Source organism: Rhinopithecus bieti, unplaced genomic scaffold (assembly GCF_001698545.2).
Source record: "Rhinopithecus bieti isolate Rb0 unplaced genomic scaffold, ASM169854v2 scaffold_187, whole genome shotgun sequence".
Taxonomy (NCBI): Eukaryota; Metazoa; Chordata; class Mammalia; order Primates; family Cercopithecidae; genus Rhinopithecus; species Rhinopithecus bieti.
Genome location: NW_016802992.1, coordinates 482568 through 493640, shown reverse-complemented (window position 1 = coordinate 493640; position 11073 = coordinate 482568). Strand labels below are relative to the sequence as shown.

The 11073-nt window shown below is 44.4% G+C and overlaps 1 protein-coding gene across 1 annotated transcript in view; it reads right to left on the bottom strand.

The window, feature by feature from the left end:
• Positions 1–3839: 3839 nt before the first annotated feature.
• Positions 3840–11073, bottom strand: part of TFB2M (transcription factor B2, mitochondrial) — a 29813-nt gene continuing 22579 nt past the window's right edge. Inside the window, exons 7-8 of the mRNA XM_017876599.1 lie at positions 8289–8449; positions 3840–5316 (exon numbers count right to left, since the gene is read on the bottom strand). Of these exons, the coding sequence (XP_017732088.1) occupies positions 5145–5316; positions 8289–8449 (333 nt within the window). The 3' untranslated portion in view covers positions 3840–5144. The remainder of the gene's footprint in view (positions 5317–8288; positions 8450–11073) is intronic.

Genomic DNA, 11073 nt, shown 5'->3' with positions numbered 1-11073 from the left:
ATTATAGGTAAAAAGGGAAAGCTTCTGAGATATGAGAAAGATCTTCCTGTGTCTCTCTCACAAGCGATAACTTAGAACCATCCCTTCGAGGGACAGGTGGCTCGTGGACACAGGTAATCCTCCCTAGGCATCGGAAGGCATCCTGCACTGTAGCAGCAATGGTCCCTGACCTGTTATTTTAAAATTTCCCTGACATGGCAGCAGCATCTGTGGACATCCCTAACCTAGGCTCTTTTCTAGAGAGTGCACTATCTCAGATACACCGAACAAAGAGATCTATCATTTCCATGCCCTCATATGGAGATTTAACCAAAAGAGAAGATTGGGGAGGACATGCACATGACAATCCCATCTTAGAAACTCCATGGATGGGGGATTCTACAGTCAGAGACATATTCTGGATTGCTGGTATTCCTCTTCTTGAAAGATCAGTATTTAATATTTCCATTATGATGCAATGAGGATGGAAGGCAACAGTAGGGGCCATAGAGGCACAACAACAATCCATAGAGTCTGTAGCCCCAGGAATAGCACAAAATAGACAGGACTTAGATGTCCTTGTGGCTGAAGTAGGGGGTACATGTGCACTTTTTTTTTGTTTGTCTGTTTTTGAGTTAGAGTCTCGCTTTGTCACCAGGCTGGAGTGCAGTGGCATGATCTTGGCTCACTGCAAGCTCCGCCTCCCAGATTCAAGTGATTCTCGTAGCTCAGCCTCCTGAGTAGCTGGGACTACATGTGCCCACCACCACGCCCGGCTAATTTTTGTATTTTTAGTAGAGACGGGGTTTCACTGTGTTAGCCAGGCTGGCCTCAAACTCCTGACCTCGTGATCCGGCTGCCTTGCCCTCCCAAAGTGCTGGGATTACAGGCGTGAGCCACCGCGCCCGGCCTACCCGTGCACTTTTAAATGAAACATGCTGCTTCTGGATCGGCATCTCTAGTCAAGTAGAAGCGAACCTACAGGTGCTTAAAGATCAAGTGAGAGTCGTTGACGAGTTCAGGGAAAACGTGGATTCCGGTCTTCTTTCTGGAATCGATTAGTTCCTTTTTTAAGCCCTCTCTTGCTCGTGGATTTTGTACTAATATTTGGACTTTGTATACGCAATATAGTAACTTGAATTATTTCCTCTCCCCTAGAAGCTATTAAACTCCAAATGGCGCTGCAGATGGAACCTCGCATGGACATGCCACTCTTCCGGGGACTCTTAGATCGACTCCAGGAGGAGCTCTGGCTGCTGTGCCCCACTCAGTGCCCCGCTCTTCGGCAGGAAGTAACCAGAAGGGGTCATCGCCCAATACCCACTACCAGCAGTGAGGGTTACCACTCCTAAGAAGGGAAATATGATACAGGAGCTAGAAGACTTATTTGGCAGATAGTGAGGGTGAAGGAGTCCTCAGCAAGGCTTCCCTTTGAAGAAAAGCAGCCCCAAATCATTTCTTTTCTAACAAAGAGCAGCCTGAAAAATTGAGCTGCAGACATAGGTAAGCCAGTTGGAAGCTTGCACGGGGATGCCGGCACCTGCGCCAACAGAAAAAGGCTACTGAGGGTCAGGCATGTTCAACATGGAGCCTCCGTCTTCCCTTTTGTCACCACGTGCACAGTGAAAAAGCAGGCGCTGGCCAGGTGGAGAACCCATCGGCGTGAAAAAGCAGGCGCTGGCCAGGCGGAGAATCCATCGGCGTGATAGAAGATTAGGGTGGGGCAGCCAGCTTCTCTGGGCACTGTGCAAACAGCACACCTAGTCCTAACCAGTTCTTTGCATGCTATGCAACTAGCACACCTGGTTCAAGCAATCTTTCGCTCCCTATGTAAAGCTTCCGCTTTGCGGAAGCGTGGTGGTGGATTCGGAGGGGCAGTAGCTGGGGACATCTGTCAACGATGCTCCTCAAAACTGGAGATCTGGCAACACCTCCACTGTTCTTAGGCTGTGTCTATCCCCTGTGAATCAGACAAATCAGACAAATCAGACAACACCTCCTCAAGCTCATCTGTAAAACCTCCTGCACTCCACTGCAGACCAGAAGACCTGCTCGGGACCTCCTCTCTCTTCAGGAGAGAGCTTTTTCTTTCACCTATGAAACTTCCATTTTTAACCTCACTCCTTGTGTGTCTCTGTCCTTGATTTCCTTGGCACGGGACAAGGAACCTTGCGTTTTACCCCAGATGAACGGTGCCACTTCACCACTATGTTGCCCAGGCTGGTCTCCAACTCCTGGGCTCAAGCAATGCTCCCACCTCGGCCTCCTCAAGAGTTGGGATTACAGGCGTGAACCGCGGTACCCAGTCTGAAAACTTTTCTTCGGAGATAACAGGCTTTGTCCGTGGTCTACTTGAACGGTACACTAAATTCGTCAGGTTTGGGGATTCAAAGGAACTCTCCATTATCCTCAGCCCTCAGCAACAAGAAAAGACCTTTTGGTAAATTATTTTTGTGCCCTTAGGTAAATTATTTTGTAAGTGCTTAATCCTCAATTACTTGTTGCTGGGCCTTGTCATCAGCAGGAACCACTCCGTGCCTGGGGTCCTCAATGCCAGCTCTCACAATTTAAAACTTAGCTTTCCAGCACTTGCTTCATGGTTTCAACCACTCTCTTCCTGAGACTTTCACATTCTTTGACCCCTGTTTTAGTTCAAGTCTACAGAGAAGCAGATGTGAAGGGCTGCATGTGAAAGAGGTTTATTAGAGAAGGGAACAGAAGGCAGGACAAATCTTCAGATTGATTGCAGATCTGACTAGGGAAGGAGAGAGGGAAGGAAGGAGGAGGATTGGGTAGGACGGGACTGTAGCAAAATTCAGCCAGGCCACAGAGAGTCTTTGAGCCAAAATTGCCTGTTGGAGGTCTGTATGTCAACACAATGGGCCTGTGTTAGTGCCTCCACCATGCTGAATGGCTGGCTCAGGGCACCACGCTTTGCGGAAGCGTGGTGGTGGATTCGGAGGGGCAGTAGCTGGGGACATCTGTCAACGATGCTCCTCAAAACTGGAGATCTGGCAACACCTCCACTGTTCTTAGGCTGTGTCTATCCCCTGTGAAAGACACCGAATGTCAGATTAACTTCTCACTCTACAATTAGTGGAGATCATTCAAATGCAGGCAAAGGCATCCCTTTAACACACTTATTAGTCTAATCATCCGTGGTCCCCATTGTTCTAGTCCTACTGTTGAAAATGACATGATAGTAGAGTAGAAGCCACTGTTAAAAGGCCCTCCATAGTATCCCTTCTTAATTCCCTGATTGCCCACAGCAGTTACTACAACTCTTTGTCCTTCTCAGCTTCTCTTCTCTTCTGTTTGAAGTAACACTGCTTGCGTTTGCTCAGAGACTATGGCACCTGTAGGTCATTAATTTATCTAACAAGAACACTTGTAGTCAGTTTCTTTTATCTAAGCTAAGAGCAAAATGTGCTTTACTAGTCTTAGGACCCCGTCCCTTTTCCTAAAACCATGTTGATCCCTCTGAGCTTTATTTAAAATACTCCTCAGCTTACTTCATTCTTACGCTCTAGTTCCTTTTTTTTTTTTTTTTTTTAGACAGTTTCACTCTGTTGCCCAGGGTGGAGTGTAGTGGCACGATCACTGCTCACTGCAACCTCCAGCTCCTGGCTTCAAGAGACCCTCCTGCCTCAACCTTCCAAGTAGCTGGGATTACAGGCATGCACCACTGTGCCTGGGTACTTTTTTGTATTTTTAGTAGAGATGGGGTTTAGCCATGTTGGCCGGGCTGGTCTCGAACTTCTGACCTCAGGTGATCTGCCCGTCTTGGCCTCCCAGAATGCCGGGGTTACAGGTGTGAGCCACCATGCCTGGCCCACCCTATTAACTGTTTTTTGTTTAAGTGATGAGTCTCGCTACGTTACCCAGGCTGCAATGCAGGGGTTCTTCACAGGTACAATAAATAGTAGGTCACTGCAGCCTCGAACTCTTGGGCTGAAGTGATCCTCTCACCTCAGCCTCCCAAGTTGCTGGGACTACAGGAACCTGCCACCATGCCCAGCTGTTTTATAAAGTATTTTTAGAAATGGCGGTTTCACCATGTTGCCCCCAGACTAGACTCATGGGCTCAGATGTCCTCCCTCCTCCACCTCCTGAGTAGCTGGGACTATTAGGTGCACACCACCACTCCTGGCAAGAAAACTTTTTTTTTTTTTTCCCCCGAGAGTCTTGCTTTGTCACCCAGGCTGGAGTGCAGTGGTACAATCTTGGCTCACTGCAACCTCTGCCTCCCAAGTCCAAGTGATTCTCCTGCCTCAGCCTCCCGAGTAGCTGGGATTACAGGCGCCCGCCAACATGCCGGGCTAATTTTTGTACTTTTAGTAGAGACGGGGTTTCATCATGTTGGCCAGGCTGGTTTCGAACTCCTGACCTCGTGATCCTCCTGCCTTGGCCTCCCAGTGCTGGGATTACAGCGTGAGCCTCTGTGCCCGGCCAAGAAAACATTCTTAATTCCATTTAGGTTCACATAAATTCCATTTAGGTTCACATCTAACGTCAGATGAATTTTCTTGATAGAACAAATGTGCAGAAGACTTTTTAAAATACACACTGAATTATTCACCAAAACTATAGACTCTACATGACAGAACTAAAATGCAGTAAATTAGGGTCAGTTTAATGTTTCATTAAGTATTTAGAGACCAAAAGAAACCACAAAATCTTATTATTTAAAATATTTTAATTTCTAAAAAAGCTTACATCATATTACAACTTAAACAATTTCATTGTACAGTATTTGACAATACATTTCAACAAACTGAAAGGCAAATCAGTATATCAGTTTTGTTTACTTTCTAAGCTTGATAATGTACAGACTCTTGCTCTTCAAGATGTAAACATCAGCAACAGTAAAAGTGAAATATTTAAAGAGGAATCTGAAATAAAATTCAATCTGATCAAATCCACAATTAATTGAAGTTTTCATTTTATTCAATTGTGAAAAAAATAGCAGCCACTGTTTCATCCAATATGCCAATGATAACTTAGGAGAAATGATCTGCCTGGCTTGTGCAAAACAAGAACAGTTATCCTCTGCTGAAAGCATGGGAGTTTTCAAATTTGGTTTTCATGTCATAGTTTCCAAGTAAATAAACCGCTCCACCAAAAACGACAGTCCAAGTGCTCCACTAAAAACGACAGTCCAGGTGCTACATGTCTTCCAGGGTTTCGTCATACAGCCATTTATAAGCACAATCTTCGGAACACTCTATAGTTTCAAAAAGTCTTTTGAAGTCTTGAGGGTACATGTTAACTACTTTCTCATCTTCCTCTTTTCCTATTTGCATCAATACATCCCTCGCATCAAGTGGAGTCAATGAACTGCAAAAGACATACAAAGTAAATGTGCTTAATTCTTTTTCATGCACCTATCCATTAATGGCGACAGAAACGGCTTCTAAGTTGAATTTAAAATGTCAAACTTAGGCATACAGAGTGCCGTAATGGACACGGGAGAATCAGCAGGGAAGAGGAGGGGAGGAGGGTGAGGGATAAAGCACAACCTACTGCATACAATGCACACCATTTGGGTGACGGCTACACTAAAAGCCCAGACTTCAACAATCCAGCCATGAAACAAAAAAAATCACTTGTATTCCTAAGGCCACTGAAATAAGAAGAAAATGAAAGAAGCATAACTTATATATAAGCAATCTTACTTAGTTTAAGAACTTCCAATAACTTTGTTTATTTCTAAAGTTTCATCGCTAACCTATAATGAAAATATTAATAGCAGGTTTAGGCTTTCACACACTCTCATCAATTTTTACACAAAATTCTAGTTTAATCACTACCCTTTAAAAAATTATTATGCCTACCTCTTTCATCCTTTTTCTTTCTGCAAAAAATATTCTTAACTTCTTTTGGTTCATGTCAAAGCTCAGTAACTACAAACAGCAGAAGTTGCTGTTTAGCAGTTTACCAAGAGGGAGTCATTTTTCACATTTTGATGTAACCATCTCTGGTAAATAAATTATAAAGCAGCTGACTTCCTTATACAGTCATGCATTGCTCAATGATGGAGCAATGTCTGAGAAATGCCCTGTTAGGTGACTTCTTTGTTGCTTGAACATCTTACAGAGTACTTAACCCAAACCTATGTGATATAGCCCATTACATACTTAGGATATATGGCATAGCCTAGTTGCTCCAAGGTTACAAACCTGCACAGCATGTTACTGTACTGAACACTGTAGGGAACTGTAACACAATGATGAGTGATAGAAAAGATACAGTAAAAGATACAGCATCATTATAACCTTATGGGACCACTATTGTACATTTGGTCTGCCACTGACTGAAACCAGGTGTGAGGAATCTACCTCATTACGAGGTATTATATATATCTGAGGCATATTATATAATATATATACAATATATAATCAATGAGGTGTATCATATACCATAATATGAGGTATATAACTGTATATCAGCTTAGCAAGAAACCATTGATAAGCCTCTGACAACAGCAACAACTGTAAAAAAATATTTTGGGCTGGGTGTGGTGGCTCATACCTGTTATTCCAGCACTTTGGGAGGCTAGGTGGGAGGATCATTTGAGCCCAAGAGTTCAAGACTATCCTGAGCAACATAGTGAGACCCCATCTCTACAAAAAACGTAGAAAGTTAGCTGGGCATAGTGGTGGGCGTAACAGGCCCAGCTACTCAGGGAAGAAGCTGAGGCAGGATCACTTGAGCCCAGAGGTTTGTGGTTGCAGTGAGCTATGATCGTGCCATTGTGCTCCAGACTGGGCAACAGAGTGAGACTCTCTGTCTGTTCAATTCCAATCCTTTTTGATATTGAATAGAATCTCGGTAACATGTTTCTAGTCCACTGAGATTACCAGGAGCATTTTTAATATTTTGCACCATGATTTATAACATTTATTCCTTATTTCCCTATTTTCTTGGTATTTTCATTGAAAATAGCCACCTTAATAAGAGATTGCCTTTTACTAGTCTATCACCACTTTTTTTTTTTTTAAGAGATAGAGTCTTGTTCTGTCACCCAGGCTTGTCTCAAACTCTTGTTGGCACTCTCTGCCTCCAATTTTTTTTTTTTTAGAGACAAGGTCAACTTCCTCTGTGTCCCACACTGGAGTGCAGCAGTGAGTTTATGGCTCACTACAGCCTCCAACTATCAGCCTCCTCAAGTGATCCTTCCACCTTGGCCTCACAAAAAGTGCTTGGATTACAGGCATGAGCCACTGCACCCAGGCTATTGCCACTTTTAACATTTATTTTTAGATAAATACTGTCTGGTCAACAGCTCAGAGTTATATGTTAAATGATCAAATTAGTTAAAATAATTATTTTAACATTTTACCCATCCTCTGGCAAGACTCTGAATGACTATGGGCTGCTGATGACAAGGCATAATGCACAACTTACAGGGACATATGCATCAGCCCTACATACGAATTACACGGCTCTACATACAAATTACACAGATGGCTGGGCACGGTGGATCCCACCTGTAACCCCAGCACTACTGACAGAGGTGTGTGTGTCAGCCCTACATACAAATTACACGGATGGCCAGGCGCGGCGGCTCATGCCTGTGACCCCAGCACTTTGGGAGGCCAAGCCAGGTGGATTGCTTGAGGCCAGGATTTTGAGACCAGCCTGGGCAACATGGCAAAACCGCATCTCTACAAAAATTTGCATACAATTTATAAACACAAAATATAAATATAAAAATGTTATATTTTACAAATATAAAAATTAGCCAGGCATGGTGGTGCATGCTTGTAGTCCCAGCTACTCAGGAGGCTGAGGTGGGAGGATCACTTGAGCCTGGGAAGACAAGGCCACCACAGTGAGCTGAGACTGTGCCACTGCACTTCAGCCTGGACAACACAGCGAGACCCTGTCTCTAACAACAACAACAAACATGTTTTTCACTTTTACACCACTGAAGACAGGCAATGAGAGGTGACCGTGGGCACGCCTCCAGCAACGCTGATTCTTCTCCACCCCACTAGTGGTAAGCTGCTAGTGCTTCCTGTAAGGTAAAGCGAGGCCTATACTCTCCAAAAGACAAAACAACCTGTAAGCATCCCTGGGCATTTTTTCAAAGAAGGAAAAATAAATGAAACTCACTGAGAGATTATGGGAAAAATACATTGTCCTCAAAATGTACACTAGGGAGAACAAATTACCTTGAAGAAATGTGAGGGAAAACATGGTGCCTCACTCTGTCAATCAAGGTATAAAAATAGACCTCTAAGATGAAAGAAGAATTCGTACATCAAATTGCTACTTTCATACTTGCTTTTATTCTTTTCACTTACCGTAAGTGGTCTATTACAGTGGCAGTGCGCCTCCCAAAACAGTGCTTTAACAAATGAAAAAATATATTATAGTTCATAGGTGTTAAGCTATTGGCAAATAAATTTTGCCGAGGAGTCATTTGAACAAGATACAGCTTTTGTTGTAATAGTTCTAATACTTCCTGGAGAGAAGAAAAAATGAATCGCGTTAGTCACAAAATATTGCCAGAGTAAGACACTGCTCACTTCTTCCTTCAAGCTACCTGCTGAAAGATACAATCACCACAGGCCCTGAGTGTCTTCACATTCTCTTTTTTTTTTTTGAGACAGAGTCTCGCTCTGTGGCCCAGGCTGGAGTGCAGTGACCGGATCTCAGCTCACTGCAAGCTCTACCTCCCGGGTTCACGCCATCCTCCTGCCTCAGCCTCCCGAGGAGCTGGGACTACAAGCGCCCGCCACCGCGCCCAGCTAGATTTTTGTATTTTTTTTTAGTAGAGACGGGGTTTCACCGTGTTAGCCAGGATGGTCTCGATCTCCTGACCTCGTGATCCGCCCGTCTCCGCCTCCCAAAGTGCTGGGATGACAGGCTTGAGCCACCGCGCCCAGCCTTTTTTTTTTCTTTTTTTGAGACGGAGTCTTGCTCCGTCACCCAGGCTGGAGTGCAGTGGCACGATCTCAGCCCACTGAAAGCTTCGTGTCCCGGGTTCACTCCACTCTCCTGCCTCAACCTCCCGAGCAGCTGGGACTACAGGTGCCCGCCACCATGCCCGGCTAATTTTTTTTTTTTTTTTTGTATTTTTTAGTAGAGATGGGGTTTCACCGTGTTAGCCAGGATGGTCTTGATCTCCTAACCTCATGATCTGCCCGCCTCGGCCTCCCAAAGTGCTGGGATTACAGGCGTGAGCCACCACGCCTGGCCCACATTTTCTTACTGTGTACACCAAGAACACAAAGCCCTAATTGGTCTTTACCTGGGCCATTTCTCAGAGTTGTTTGCAATGAGTAACCTTGAGGGAGGAGATAATGTCTCTCTCCAGGACAAAAAGCAGGCTTGTGGCTGGGTGCAGGGCTCATGCCCGTAATGCCAGCACTTTGGGAGTCCAAGGCATGGATCATTTCAGGTCAGGAGTTCAAGATCAGCCTGGGCAACATGGCAAAACCCCATCTCTATAAAAAATAAAAAATTAGCTGGGTGTGGTGGTGTGTGCCTGTAGTCCCAGCTACTCGGGAGGCTGAGGTGGGAGGATGGCTTGAACTCAGGAGATGGAGGCTGAGAGCATGCCACTGCACTCAAGGCTGGTCGACAGAGCCAGGCCCTATCTTAAAAAAACAAAAGGCCAGGTTTGCTTAATGTTTGCTATGAAAGATGGATTCATTGGGAGGCTGAGGTGGGCAGATAGCTTGAGCCCAGGAGTTCAAGACCAGCCTGGGCAACATGGTAAAACCCTGTCTCTACAAATAGTACAAAAATTGGCATGGCATGGTGGTGCATGCCTGTAGCCCCAGCTACTTAGGAGGCTCAGAGGGGAGGATGCTTGAGACCGCCGAGTGGAGTTTGCAGTGAGCCGAGATTACACCACTGCACTCCAGTCTAGGTGACAGAGCAAGACTCTAACTCAAAAAAAAAAAAAAAAAAAAAAAAAAAGACCTGGATCCCCCAGCTCTGTACTTCTCAGCTATAAAGCAAATCCACTAAATGCAAGTCATCCAACTGAGCCTATCAAATCACTCCACAGGAAAAGAGGCACAGAACATCCTTTGTCTGATCCGGGAGTCTTAGGCCAACATCCGAGAAACAGTAACATTTATTAACATCTGTGTAGGGTAAAATCAAATCCCAGACATGAGGCCGGGTTGCTCACGCCTGCAATCCAACATTTTGGCAGGCTGAGGCAGGAGGATTGCTGGAGCCCAAGAGTTCATGACCAGCCTGGGTAACATAGGGAGACACCTTCTTTACAAACAAACAAACAAACTAGCTGGGCGAGGTGGTGCACACCTGTGGTCCCAGCTGTTTGGGAGGTTGAAGTGGGAGGATCACTTGAGTGCTGGGAGTTCGAGGCTGCAGTAAGCCATGATCGTGCCACTGCACTCCAGTCTGAGACACTGTCTTTAACAACAACAACAAAAGGCTAGGCGTGGTGGCTCACGCCTGTAATCCCAGCACTTTGGGAGGTTGAGGCAGGCGGATCACCTGAGGTCAGGAGTTTGAAACCATCCTGGCCAACATGGTTGAAACCCCATCTTTACTAAAAACACAAAAATTAGCCCCAAGTGGTGAAGCATGCCTGTAATCCCAGCATTCGGGAGGGTGAGGCAGGAGAAACTCTTGAATTCAGGAGGTGGAGGTGCAGTGAGCCAAGATTGTGCCACCACACTCCAACCTGGGCGACAGAATGAGATTTTGCCTCAAAAAAATAAAAAAATAAAATAAAATAAAATAAAATTAATAGTAAAAAAAAAATCCCAAACATGGCATTAACATATATTGAGTCCTTGCTATATTCGAGATAAAACATCACCATCGGATGCAAAGGATAAAAAAAGTTATTGACTACAATTTTAATTGGATATTTAAAAAGTAGAAGTCTCAAACAAAACTTGGATAGAAATGATAGGCTCTAAAAACCTGTTAAATATCTCAAACTGCTTTTACAACAATATGAGCACCATGACATCAAGATAGATGTGAAATATCTAAAATCAATTCCGTCATAAAATATGACATTTGCTTATTTCATCTTCAACCCTAAAAGTTTATATATGTATATATATATATATATACAAACACATTTTTTTTTTTTTT